Source organism: Trematomus bernacchii, unplaced genomic scaffold (assembly GCF_902827165.1).
Source record: "Trematomus bernacchii unplaced genomic scaffold, fTreBer1.1, whole genome shotgun sequence".
Lineage (NCBI taxonomy): Eukaryota > Metazoa > Chordata > Actinopteri > Perciformes > Nototheniidae > Trematomus > Trematomus bernacchii.
In genome coordinates, this window is record NW_022987654.1 from 281,727 (window position 1) to 295,707 (window position 13,981).

General features: G+C 37.4%; 2 protein-coding genes across 2 annotated transcripts in view; both read right to left on the minus strand.

The window, feature by feature from the left end:
* Positions 1 to 5,363, minus strand: part of iars1 (isoleucyl-tRNA synthetase 1) — a 51,924-nt gene extending 46,561 nt beyond the window's left edge. Inside the window, exons 1-7 of the mRNA XM_034135028.1 lie at positions 5,289 to 5,363; positions 4,278 to 4,401; positions 3,279 to 3,435; positions 3,043 to 3,162; positions 2,759 to 2,841; positions 2,283 to 2,400; positions 2,025 to 2,172 (exon numbers count right to left, since the gene is read on the minus strand). Coding sequence (XP_033990919.1) covers positions 2,025 to 2,172; positions 2,283 to 2,400; positions 2,759 to 2,841; positions 3,043 to 3,162; positions 3,279 to 3,435; positions 4,278 to 4,396 — 745 coding nt within the window. The 5' untranslated portion in view covers positions 4,397 to 4,401; positions 5,289 to 5,363. The remainder of the gene's footprint in view (positions 1 to 2,024; positions 2,173 to 2,282; positions 2,401 to 2,758; positions 2,842 to 3,042; positions 3,163 to 3,278; positions 3,436 to 4,277; positions 4,402 to 5,288) is intronic.
* Positions 5,364 to 7,535: 2,172 nt separating this feature from the next.
* On the minus strand, positions 7,536 to 9,715 carry rpl29 (ribosomal protein L29). Its single transcript, XM_034134866.1, has 4 exons — positions 9,612 to 9,715; positions 9,111 to 9,163; positions 8,860 to 8,924; positions 7,536 to 7,721 (listed from the first exon to the last, which is right to left on the minus strand). Exons 2-4 carry the CDS (start codon positions 9,145 to 9,147, stop codon positions 7,620 to 7,622), a joined length of 204 nt encoding a protein of 67 aa, XP_033990757.1. The 5' UTR covers positions 9,148 to 9,163; positions 9,612 to 9,715; the 3' UTR covers positions 7,536 to 7,619.
* Positions 9,716 to 13,981: the final 4,266 nt, after the last annotated feature.

Consider the following 13,981-nt stretch of genomic DNA (forward strand, 5'->3'; position numbering starts at 1 on the left):
AGCCCCTCAACTCAAACGGCGACAAATGCAGTGAGGGGAAGAGATAGACAGGAAAAAAGGACCGAAAATAAGAACAACCAAGGACTAAAAACAGGTGGATGTGGATGCAAAGAGAGCGATAAGAAAATGAGAGGGAAAGAATTAGATGGAGATGGAGGGAGAGAGAGGAGGGGAGATAAAAAGAGAGAGGCTGAGCAGAAAAAACCCTTCATTGGTATTCCGAGGCGGTCTCTCATGCAGCACAGCACAGGCGGTGCAGTGAGACGACAGTGTGTGCTTCAACAGTGCCCCCTGCAGGCCCACAGAGGCTGCTGCATGCTGGGATGAATCTAGGTCACCCTTTCTAAAAACCCACCAGTTCCTCTCACAGGGAACCAAAAACTACAGCAGGAGCATGAAAAACAGTAGCCACCTCTCTGGAGTCATTTATTTATATATTTGAACAAGGACAACAGATTCTAACGTGACCTGATTTGTGGTTCATCCCCTTTTTCTCAGGTCTGTAGCACACACTAATGTAGAGGACGTGCATTTACATGAATAAAACTGCCGATTTCAATGATAGAATACTTTTATTTTCTTCTAGTATTAAAAGGATGCTGAATTTATTTTGTGTGTTTTTAAGAGATGTAGCAGGTTTCAGGCAAGATTTCCATCACAGACTGATTTCGGATCGCGCCTATAAGAAGTCATTACTTATAATTACAAAAACACTGATGCATCCTTTATGCATGTAGAAACTGTAAGCAAGTAACTATATGTAATTGTCTTTTGTTTGAATCCGACAGGGTGATTTAACCACGGTCCTGTTGTGCTTCAGCATGATGCTGAATGTGAAGTGCTTCTTAGTTTAACAATAACACAAAGAACCAGTGACAGAGAGTCCCTCATCAGACAACAACAAAAGCGTTTTATTTCATCAGCTAACACTAAGCCAAAGGCTGGAAGCTCTGCCAACACATTGTGTTAAAAAAAATCCTTTCCTCGTGGTGCAAATGTGCAGTTAATTTGTTTTTGTTTGTTCTTTCTGATTAAAATCGCCCTTCAGCCAATACTTTAGTCCAGAACACTCAACTCACGAGGGCTTCAGTAATAAAACGTTTGCCCTAGGCTACAGCATTCAAGCAGCATCATTAAACAAAACAATTCATCCTGGTAACTCTAGTAATCCACAACGTTTCCCTATAATGGCATGAAAGTACAGACGACAGCAATAAATGATTGCCGATTCTTGCAATAATCTGAAAGTATCCTGACTACAGGATAACACTGGGAACAGATTTGTACAAAAACTTGTTCTCAAACACAAACACACAAGATCCACAGAGCAGCAATCAGTCCCAATCAGCACATCAGGGGACCTTTGTGTTTGCTCGGGGGAACAATCACTGATTTTCAAGAACCTAACCTGTGGCCTAATTTGATCCTACACAGGATATGCAATTTTAGGTATAAAGCGTGTTCACAGTAGTTAAGTGACACAATAAATATATACTTAAAACATTCAATATGCAAACTTAAAACAGATAAACGGTTGTATGCCTCGGACAACCGTTTATCTGTTTTAACAATCTTAATTAGCATATTAATTATTGAGTAATGGTCAAAAATATGTTTTGTAAGGAAACTTTGACCTTGCCTTTGCCAAAATCAAATCAGTTCATCCTTGATTTGTAGTGGATGATTGTGCCAAGTTTGAAGAATATTACCCTCAATGCTTTCCCAAAAGGGTATAAGGACGTAGAGACGGACAAATGTACAAAATCATAAAGTCTTACAAAAATGTATACTTATAGTGGATTGTTGGGAAACAGCTACAGGACCATGTAAGATAAAAAAAACAAGTTACAAGTAACTGTTGGTAAAACTTGATGCTGTCCCTAAGCTTAAGTTAATTGGGATAAGCATTGTAAAGTCCGAGTTTGATTGACGTCTAATGATGCAAATGTCATCCATAACCAGCACAGTGTAAAGCTCCGCAGCAGCATACACTGACACAGCACTCGTCAGGCTTGGTCTCTCACCTTTGACCTTGACGTAGAAGAACTCCGGGTTGACACAGAGGGCCAGGTTGCTGGGCAGGGTCCAGGGTGTGGTCGTCCAGGCGATCAAAGACACATCCTCATCCCCCACCAACGGGAAGTTGACGATCACCGACGGGTCCTGAACGTCCTGGAGACAAAAATAAAAACAGAGATGAAGTCAATTCAGCATTTACATCCAGACAGTAAATTGTGTTAGTGGTGCTGCACTTTGTCACTCTAGGTGGGATGTGTGCAAACCTTGTAGTTCTGGTGGGACTCGAAGTTGGACAGGGGGGTGTTGCAGGCAGTGGAGAAAGGCATGACTTTGACTCCTCGGTAAACCATACCCTTGTCGTACAGCTGTTTGAACACCCACCTGTTCAATGATTAAAAGACACATTAAACATTTAAACAGGAAGGAGAGACAAACTGCACACAAGAGGACAGACTGGAGACATGAAGCGTGGATGCAGGTGGATTGTGATTTTCATTAACATCTCTGAACTCATGTGACCTAACTGTTTAAAACATGGCTGGAATCCATATTTACTTTTGGATAACAAAGTTAAAGCTGCCGTAATGAATACTTTACATTTAAAGAAATCTCAGATGAAAATGACTTTGTGTTTCTTAGAGATCAAATATTGCCTTAATTGAATTCCTTGTATACAAGTACAATATAAATGATGTGTCTTCAGGCGCACACTTGTCCATGTAAAATGCTAAATCCTTACCAGACAGTCTCCATGAACCATGGGTAGAGAGTCTTGTAGTCGTTGTCAAAGTCAATCCACCTTCCCATTCGCTTCACTGCAGTCTGGAAAGGAAAATAATAAGCATTGGTTGAATGGGTAAGGGATATGAAAAGCAATTAAAAAGTGAATCTAAGAATCAGTTTTGAATCTAAATTGATTTACAATTGTGTGACTCTAAAAGTTTCACACTTCTAGTAAGCTATTTGATTGACACATTAAAATAAAAAAACATGTTCACACATTGTTCCTTCCTGAATGCTCACCTCCCACTCGTTGGAGTATCTCATGACAATGCCTCTGCACTGCTTGTTGTACTCAGCGATGCCCATCTTGGCCACATCGTCAGGCCCCTTGATGCCCAAAGTCTTGTCAATCTCATACTCCTACACAGAAAGAGAGAAGAATAAGAAAAACAGAAACCCAAGAATACATCTGATAATCCATGCCAAACTTTCAGTAAAAAGTGATTTGAACAGTATTCAGAGAGACAGATTCTTACCACAGGCAGGCCGTGACAGTCCCAGCCGAAGCGCCGGTCCACATGGAAGCCGCTCTGGTGGGCAAAGCGAGTAACGACGTCCTTGATGGTGCCGGCCAGGATGTGCCCGTAGTGGGGGAGACCCGTGGCAAAGGGAGGGCCATCGTAGAAGGTGTACCTGGTTGGGAAACGGGATGTAGACTTATTTTAATAAAAAGCTTGAAAGTGAATGTGAGAGGTTAAGGCAATATGACGATGATGACTGTAAACCTGTTCAGTCAAGTTATACAAGCCTATCCATGGTTTCTTTGTATAGAAAATCACATTCACTGCCATCTCTGTTTTTAACTTGCAGCAAGAAAAATGAAGGAGAGCCGTTTGTGTTTGCCATGTATAAAAAGGTCACGCTGTTCCCTTTTATTGACACTGTCACATCAGTGGTTTGATTCTGTGTTCATTTCAGAGCAGGTGATTTGGAAGAGTTATTAAGCAAATACCGTGTGAAATCGTTGTAGTGTTGGGGAGGGTTTGCTTATTCACTGCAATTCAACACATTTAAATATTTTGATGGCTTGAAAGGAAACATAATAAATAATAAAAAACTGTATTGTGGTGAATTAAACTTGTGAAAATAAATACATTTTCACTAATAAAACTAAATGCAATGGGCCATTGTTTCTAAGTACATACTACTAACAAGTACTGATAGTCATGATGATCAAATTCTGAACGTATTAAATGGTAACCGGTTGGTCAGGAGAAGCCACTTCTTTACTTGGCAGCAGAATAGCTTGACTAATAATCCCTTATAAAATTCCTAACCACTGCCAGAATTGAAAGATGTAGAAAGATGTGACTGTTCTGAACCACTGAATAAATGTTCATAATCATTTCTCATTAAAATACAATATAATACATGTTTAACAAATATGATCAACTCATCTCACACTTAAACAACAAGTTGTAGAGATACATTTTTCGTATAAAAAACAAATATAAAGAAGAAACAGTTGGATTTACTTTGGCCGGTTCTTGGACTGTTTGAGGCATTCCTGGAAGCAGTCCTTATCTTTCCAGAACGTCATGATCTTCTCCTCCTCAGAGGGAAAGTTGATGGACTCAGGGACTCGCTCCACCATGGTGTCTGCAAAACAACAGGAACATTTTTTTGTTGTTAGACTTGTGGACCAGGAAGACAATGTAATAAATAACAGTGGGATGTGACTAAGTACATTTACTCAAGAACTGTACTAAAGTACAATTCTGAGGTACTTGTAATTTACTTGAGTATTTCCATGTAATGCTACTGTATAGATATCATGTACTTTTACTCCACTAGATTTATTAAACAGCTACTTTTAACAAAATGCATTTCCAAAATTAAACTAGTGGACTCACTCTTAAGTCACAAAAGTATTTTGACAATAATGTATTGGTATCTTTTCCTCAAGTTAAGCATCTGAATACTTCTTGCACCACTGGCGCTGATACAAACAACTGAACCAAGACTGCATGAGTATATCTAATGTTGGCACGTTGAACAACAATGCTAAGTATTGTTAGGGACAAGTTTAACCTACATTATATGCAACATGTGTCTCAGTAAATGTCTCACACCCTCCTCGGATCCTTTCAGATGTTATTAATAGCTGTCAAAACTGTCAGTGCTCGATACTTTGGCAACAGAACACGCAGTCTTTCTTACATTTTACTGTGCTACAATCCGGCTATTTAAAAGAGATTTTCCATGCCAAACATACAACCCCAGAAAGTATGCCCAAACTAACACAAAGCGTCCAATAAGTCACTTTTTCACAGCAGTGAGTTCCCAAGAATGACGCCTCCTTGTTGTTAGCTAGCAGGCTAAGCTAGCCGGTCAATGCTTCAGGTAGTTAGCTTGTAGCTAATCGGACAGTAAAGTTTGTTAAAGGCAACATGTGTTTGCTCACACCCTCTATCAGGTGTTCAGTGAAGTGAGCCTGTAATCAAACTTTTGTGTTGTTCATTTTCAGTTTGAATGGATTTACTCACATGTTGTACGCCACCGGGTGCAAGAGAGAGACAAAAAATGATGCAAGCTGGAGACAGCGTGAGCGGAAGTGACGATGCGACGCAAGTTGATTTGTTGCTACAGAATAAAATACAAACTCATTCATTTCTCACAGGGAAAATGTCACATTCACAGGAAGATATTGATTGACCACATCTTGCACATTTTTACCTAATATTCCAATATGGCACCACTATTCAAACAATTAAAATTAAAATAAGGCGGCAACATCAAATCAAAATGTGTATTTGATAAATATTTTACTTGAAATGTTTCCTTTATATTTCTTTAAATTATTATTTAAATAAATGTACTCTATATGTACCTATGTACCCCTGATGTCAATGTTGGTCCCAATGTGTGTGTGTACAGTAATGTTTGATGTACAGTACATATGTTCCTGAATATATGGAAAAAAGGAATGAGAATAAAATACAAAACAATAAAATAATAGAAAAATAAATTAGACATTTAATGTATGGTACTTCATACTTATACTCAAAGATAAGATAAGGTAAGATAAAATGGACCTTTATTAATCCCGGTGGGTAAATTGACGAGTTTTAGCAGCAACAGAGAGCGAGCGAAAGTACAGTAAAGTATATACACATAAGATGAATACAATTACAATTAGAAATTAGAAATGATATACAGGTAAGTAGCTGTTAAAACAAGAATTTAGTTAAATGAACATATATACATATCTGCGTCCGGATTGTTAAATATATTTACATGTATGTTTGCAGGTGAAAGTTGTAACAGTAACAGTGCAGATTTGATGTACAGTACTTTGTGTTACATTGTTGACCCCTTGTTGTGCAGCCTGATGGCTACAGGCACAAAGGAGTGTCCCAGGCGCTTGGTGCTGTGCCGAGGAGGGATGAGTCTGTGGCTGAACGTGCTCCTCATCTTCACTAGCTCTGCATGGAGGAGTGGGAAAGGTTCTCTAGGTCTACAAGTAGTAGAATACTCTACAAGATTTTAAAAGACAATATTGTGTACATCACTTCCAGCTCTTTCCCTGTCTCAACAGGAGTACATATGGTCATTTAAAATTAAATTGAAAACGTTTTATTTAAAGTATTTTTTTTTAGAATTTTCTTTTTTATTGTCATGCTTAATATCCTCCATCTGTGTTTATTGTCTAGACTCTAGACGCAATTAAACCAAAGCAAACAGAGGACCAATACTAACAGTCATACCCAAGTGAGTCCATAATGCACACACTACGTTAACAGTACATGTAAAAAACCTGTAATGTTAGGTGCTTAATGCAACCTTCATGCACAGGTGTACTTATGCTGTATTTATTCATATCTGATAACTGAGCTCATTTGTTACTAATGGCTATTTATTTATAATATTGGGGAATCTTTTATCCTACGGTTTTAAAATCAAGTCATTACTGTTTTTTGAATAAAATGTTGTACCTTTTTAATCCATTTTTCTTTTTTAATGGTAGTCTCACTTTACTGCCTTGTGAGACTGGCTGTTCGAGGATCATTAGATACAAAAAATGTTCTTGCAGGATTGCAGGGACAGAAACCCCAATTTATGTATACCTTGACTGTGTTTATTTTACCAAGAGATATGTAGCCATGAGTATGCAACTAAACTAAGCAAGGAATTTAAATAAAAGTGGACAAAACAATGACCTTGTCGTTTTCTATTATTTGAATGTAAAATTGTGCTTAACTATAGTGGTAATGCAGACTTAAAAGATCACAGCCGAGTTGGAAAACCAACAGAATCTGATGTTAAAGAAATAATGTTCACTCCATGCACAGCAGCAGCCTTTCCAACAATGTTTCCTACAGGAAGGTACAAACCAAGATAGATTGGGATTTCTAAACCAGTAATATAGTAGAGGATAGCAGGCCTCTTATGCTAATTTAAGATTGTATCTGGCTTTATGTTAAGAGCTTGTTGGGCAGTAGAGAACCACATTTCGAGATGTCAAACACTTAAATATATGGTTTATTTTCAACAATAAATGTTTCCCTCTGAGAAGGATCCTAACCAGAATCCAACTTGAGATGCAGCAGTTATATTGTTTAGCTTTTTACATTTGTATAATGAATTAGCTACCTGACGCTATTTAAAAAAACTTAAATTAACATCTTCATTCCCAATTTTGATGAATTAAGACAAATCCCAGGCACCCAATCAAGTGACTTGTTACATACAATCAGTGTGGCACATTCAATCAAAAAGGAAAACAAGTGATGTTGGTTTGTTAACAAAGCATAGCTTTATTGTGATGGTAGAAACACAGTCTATGGAACATTGAAAACGTGGCGGGGACCGGATGACTATTTAGACTGCACTGCCTTCTCTGCCTTCTGTACCTGCTTCATGCCCTTCTTGTTGTGCTTCTTAGCAAAGCGCATGTTCTTCAGGAACTTAGGGTCCACCTGCAGCAAAGAAAGAAAATTAAAGTGAGTGTTGAATTATAGTGTTGAAGTAATGAACAATTCCAAGATTCGTTTTAAAGCAAAATAATAATTAAACAGAGCGAAAGACACAAAGGCTCAAGCTGGCAAAAAACAAACAAAACACTTGTTAGAGTTTGCATTTTAGTCTTCGTCATATGTTCATATCAGGGTAAAAATAAAAACTACATGATAGCAGATCTTTTTAACTTACAGGCCTAACACATCATTTGCAGTTGCTGCCACTGTTGAACACTGACTGACCAGTGGCAAAGATCAGACGTACTCTCATCCACAGAAGTCCGTCTTCAGCCAAATCATTCTAAACCCTTTATAAATCACAACAACCTTGATAATAATAGTAGCAGAATTTTCCAGGCACTTGTGTGCAAGATGTTATCCACATGGAAGATGGATAAAGTAGCATAGTTTCTTATAAATGAGCACACACTCAGATCAATATATATTTTCGCATAATCTTCCGGGGGATGTGCTTAGTGGAAGAAAAAGAGGAAAAACGTAACTTTCACAATTCTCCAGACAAGGCTTGACATTATCATAGTGACTAAACAACACGTAGAACTAAGGATCTTCCTTACACTCAATATCATGTATGTGAAAACCCACGTTCTCTAATTTAAGAATTTCAAGAAAATTGATTTCGCCAACAGAATTTCTTTCAAATAAAGTTCCTTTTCTGGCTAAGTTTGCCATTCTATAGAGGTGTAAAGATCAACCCTTTCAAAGAATATTGCATCGTGAGGAGACTTGTGATTTGTTATTTTAAAAAAACAACAAGATACATGGATATATGAGCCGATAACTAGTTGGGAGGCCTCATCAACTTAAAAAATAACTGCTCAACGAGTCTGTGCTTCGCAGATTAGTTAGTCCAAATACACAAAAACAAATGAACCACTAAAACACCTAAATCGAATAAACCGTGAATCCAAAGTTGGACTGACAAGAGTGTTACGTCTAAATACTGACCAGCTTCATGTTCACAGAAACATTCCACTTGCAGGTAACCACCTTGCATGCAAACACTTCAGATGTCCAGGTTCTCACTAAAACCTGATTTCTGGGCTGAATGCAAACATACAACAGAAACAGTACGTACCCCCTTCAGAGACTCATATCGCTGAGATGTGGGCTTCTTGATGCCATTCCTATGGGCTTTACGAGCTGTTAATAAAAGGAGAGACACAATTACACTAACAGTTTATACCAAACCTTGCAACATCCACTTCTGCAAAGACCACTTGAAAAGATGGATAGTGGTGGTGCATGTAAAGTCAGTCAGACATTTGTGTAACAGCTTTCAAAAGTAAGCTCCTCAAAGAGTAAACTTCACACTGCAATAATACTTACACTGGTTGTGGGTTGTGTGATTCTTTGACTTGGCCATTTCGACACTTGTTTATCTGAAGAAAGGAAAAAGTAGACGTTAGTCTTTATTCAGCATGTTTTGTGCATGTTTGCTAACGTTTGAATCGCCAGCCGGTAGCACAGGAAGCTTTGCATCATGTAAACAGATGCGTTGGTTCAAAGACAAACTAGCAACAATTATAGCAGAGAAGTTCAATTATAGATGTACATACAAGACCAAAAATATGCTATTATACTACAAGTGAGCATTTTAGTGCCCTGCGTTGAACTGAACGCTAGCTGCTGCTTGGCTTTCGGCGGCGTTAGCACTTTTCAAATGTAAAATGTAACCATTAATGATGATCAAATCTTATACATATTGCCGTATACATATGAACAATAAGGTGATGTATCACACTCGGTAGCTGTTTGTGTATTTGAGTGTAAAATACACGAAGATTGATGAAGATTTTAAAAGTGCACATAGATGGGAAAACTCTGTACCTGCCACACGAACAGACGACAACCGGAAGAGAAAGAAAACTTGACCCCGCAGAAGAAGAAGACGAAGATTATGAGATCAGCGCCGCCTGCAGATGGTTTATGGAACTACCGGTGAGAGCCCTCAACTGACCACATGATATCACCCTGTGTACATATATGACAGCCTGTGTGTGTGTGTCTGTGTGTGTGTGTGTGTGTGTGTGTGTGTGTGTGTGTGTGTGTGTGTGTGTGTGGATGAATGTAGATGAATGTATTTGAATGTATTTGAATAATGTGATTTTTGTCTTTATGGTAGATGGCATTCCATAATTATTTGTATGGCAAAAAGAACACGATATATTACAGGTAGACACATCTTACCTACCTTCACTAAAATAATTCATTAATAAATAATTTTCAGGGGTACAAACATAAGGGGATCCCCAGTGTGTCTCTTTATCCAAAAAGTCACAATGTAAACAGAATTGTATCCTTCCTATCTTTCGTCTCATAACTTTGTTGCTGTTTTGCTTTTCATATAAGCCTAATAACTCTTCGATGTGCAGTAGAGAGCTCTTTCATACACAAAAAAACATTAAGGATGAGTCTTACACATGTATAGTTATTGATCAAACTTGATTGAAATACCCATTGAAATCATTCATAATCTGTACAAACTGTAAAGCCCACTGAGACAAATGTAACATTTGTGATATTGGGCTAAATAAACTTCGATTGATTGATTGAAAGTCAGAATTGTAAAATATGAAGATTTGGACATCATGATTTTGACTTAAAATTGCACAATAACTAATTTGCCATAAACCTTAAACAGAAGCAGGCTGGTGTTAGATATTTAGCTCAAATCATCTAGCATTATTCATTTGTAATTTAGACTCTAAAAGATACATGTTTTGCTTAAAATATTTGTTGATATCTTACTTTTTCTAATATTGTTTACTTGGTGGGTGTCTACCTAATATTTAGTATTTTACTTAATATATTTTCACACACACACACACACACTGGTTCATACACCAAGTGATTTTTGTAAACAAGTCCCTAACTTTTTCTTTACTCCTTTCATTCTCAGGTCAGCTCATTCATTTACAGATTTGGGTACATGTGTTATTTCATACTTTCTTATTGGTCTGATAGTGGTCAAGAGAGGATTGGTTTCCTTTTCCTGTGAGATTCTTCACACATGTAGTGTTGGTGGTGTGGGAGCGGGAGCTTAAATACTGCAAAAAATATCTGTGAATATTTTCTCAGTTATCCGTGTGAAATCTTTTTTAATGAAGCCAGATGATCTCACTTTGTTCACTGATAATTCTTCAAACAAACAGCTCCAAATAACTTGGATTGGGCTCTATCTATCTATCTATCTATCTATCTATCTATCTATCTATCTATCTATCTATCTATCTATCTATCTATCTATCTATCTATCTATCTATCTATCTATCTATCTATCTATCTGTCTGTCTATCTATATATATATATATCTATCTATCTATCTATCTATCTATCTATCTATCTATCTATCTATCTATCTATCTATCTATCTATCTATCTATCTATCTATCTATCTATCTATCTATCTATCTATCTATCTATCTATCTATCTATCTATCTATCTATCTATCTATCTATCTATCTATCTATCTATCTATCTATCTATCTATCTATCTATCTATCTATCTATCTATCTATCTATCTATCTATCTATCTATCTATCTATCTATCTATCTATCTATCTATCTATCTATCTATCTATCTATCTATCTATCTATCTATCTATCTATCTGTCTATCTATATATATATATATATATATCTATCCGTCTATCTATCCGTCTGTCTGTCTGTCTGTCTGTCTGTCTGTCTATCCATCTGTCTGTCTGTCTGTCTGTCTGTCTGTCTGTCTGTCTATCTATCTATCTGTCCATCCGTCTGTCCCTAATTGTTATTTATTCTCTGTTCACACACTTTTCAACACCTACACACACACGTTCAGTTCTCTGAGGACCGACACTAATTTAATTAGATAAAAGAACATGAAGGTCTTGTCTGCTGTACTAATATATTACATCTCTGAGATTGCAATTGTTAAAAATGTCCAAGAAAAGGAAATACAAATCATTGCATGTGCACCCGCATAATTTTTTATGTTTATTAGACATGTGTCGATGACATGCTTCTCTGATATTGTATTGCCTATTCGATATAATAGAAACAGTTTAATTACTTTTACATCTCCATTTGATGCCGTGACCCGTTTGTTGTAATTCTCTCTGTTCTGTTTCTCAGGGTAGAAAGGCCAGCCTACAACGAATGGTCTAATGTCAGGAGGATGTTCTAGTTTAAGATCACAGCTAGTGTATACGATAATGATGGTTCTGCAGAGTGAGCAACATATTCAGAGATGCACCACGTAGGAGACCCCCCACTGCTCTGTTACAGTAATCAATATCCTTCAACAGAACAGAAGACATTACACGCAGCTGGGCTCTTTGTTGCTCTGTTTCTGAAATCTTATTTTATTCTTCACTCTGTTGTATCTTAAATGCTATTTTTCTACTTCACCTAATTTACTGTAAGAGGGACATATTGTACTGTTTACTCCACTGCAATTATATCACAGCTAATGGTTACTTTACACTTTGAGTAAGATTTCGTATCAGATAAACACATCATATTAAAAAAGTCCGTAGGTTTAAGGGTTGATCAGGATGGGACCTGGTTGCTACATTCATAAGTGTGTTGTATTTGTATGGATTTTTGATAAATGTTTTTCTTGTATGTGATTTGCACTTTGTATATGTGTTTTTCTTTTACCTAAGATGTAAATGTTAATAAACTAACTTGTGTAAAAAAAGGTTTCATGTGAATAAAGTGTCTCACTGTCAACTTTACTCGGTACACCTGCAGAATATAATAATAATATTAAAAGAAACACAGTATACAGGCCTGCAAAAGCATTTATAGTTCATCATGTTTTTTGTTTTTTTCTACTACTGATATAGCACGACATAGTTAAAGGTGGTATTGCACTGGAATACATTACATTACATAGTTTTGTTTCTCATTTTTTGTCCATCCCATTTACATGAAGTTGGTATTCTGTCTTACAATTCTAACCTCTCTGCTTTGCTTTCATTCACTTTCACCCTTTTTTTCTCCCCCCTTTTCTAATTCATGAACCATCTTCGCTCTCTTTTTCTCTGCCTCCAACTCAGTCATTTGCTCGTTTCTCACTTGGCACTTCTCTCTCAGTTTTACCCCTGAACTCACTCTGTTTGCTCTCCGGCTCCCTCTTTTGCGCTGCTTCCCACCCACTTTCATTTCCTTTTCATCTGTGAGAGGAATCTTGTCTTTGAGCAGCACAGCATCAATCCCTCAGGGACTCACTTCACCTCAACACATGAAAGAATCTGCTTATTATGACTCTGGATTTTGGAGGCATTAGGAGGCACAACCAAACAGAATGGAAGATCCACAAAGTGTCACATACACATATGATAATGAATATAAGAACATGGGGAGAACACCAGAGTATTGAATACTTAAAATGAAAGGAACATGTTCTTTATTTGGGATTAAAATGTAGTAAAAAGTTAACAAATACCCAATTTTGCATGAATGTGTTTACTGTAAGGTCTTCTTGACTGCTCATATAGTGCCCTGAATGAGAGCTAATGAATGGTTTTCCAAACATTTGGATCTAACATATGGATCAACCGAACATACAGCCACCACACTCTGGTCACGCCCTGAAAAGGAGCGCACTTCCTACACATCTACGATGACCAAAATGCATTTGAGTGTGCAAAAGTTCTGAAAAGTTGCCTTAAACAATATAATCAATGATTGTTAGGTCTAACTGCCCAGCAGGAAGAATTTGCAGAGGTTGAGTATTTGTGCAAAACCGTCACCATCACTGGTACATCACTCGCTAAGTCACTCCACTTCACCATCAAGCTGGTATTGAATGATTCTCTCACTCTTGCTGTGTGAATTATGTGTGTGTGTGTGTGTGTGTGTGTGTGTGTGTGTGTGTGTGTGTGTGTGTGTGTGTGTGTGTGTGTGTGTGTGTGTGTGTGTGTGTGAGTGAGTGCTTGTGTTTTGCACTGGAGGTAGGTCCTGAATGCTCAAGTAAAGATAATGTTTGAGACATCTGTCCTGACCTGCAGCTTGGGCAATAATTCATTGCACACTATCTCTCTTTTACACTGTCTAGCTATCAATCTTCCTTTTATGCCTTAACGTTACTTTGTTGCACTGATTTAATTCATTATGCTCTAAAGATCGACAATAGTATATGGATATAAAAAGCAGAATGAAACATTTTAAGAGCAGAGGAGGGAAGCGGTTTGTATTTGTGTTGGGAGAA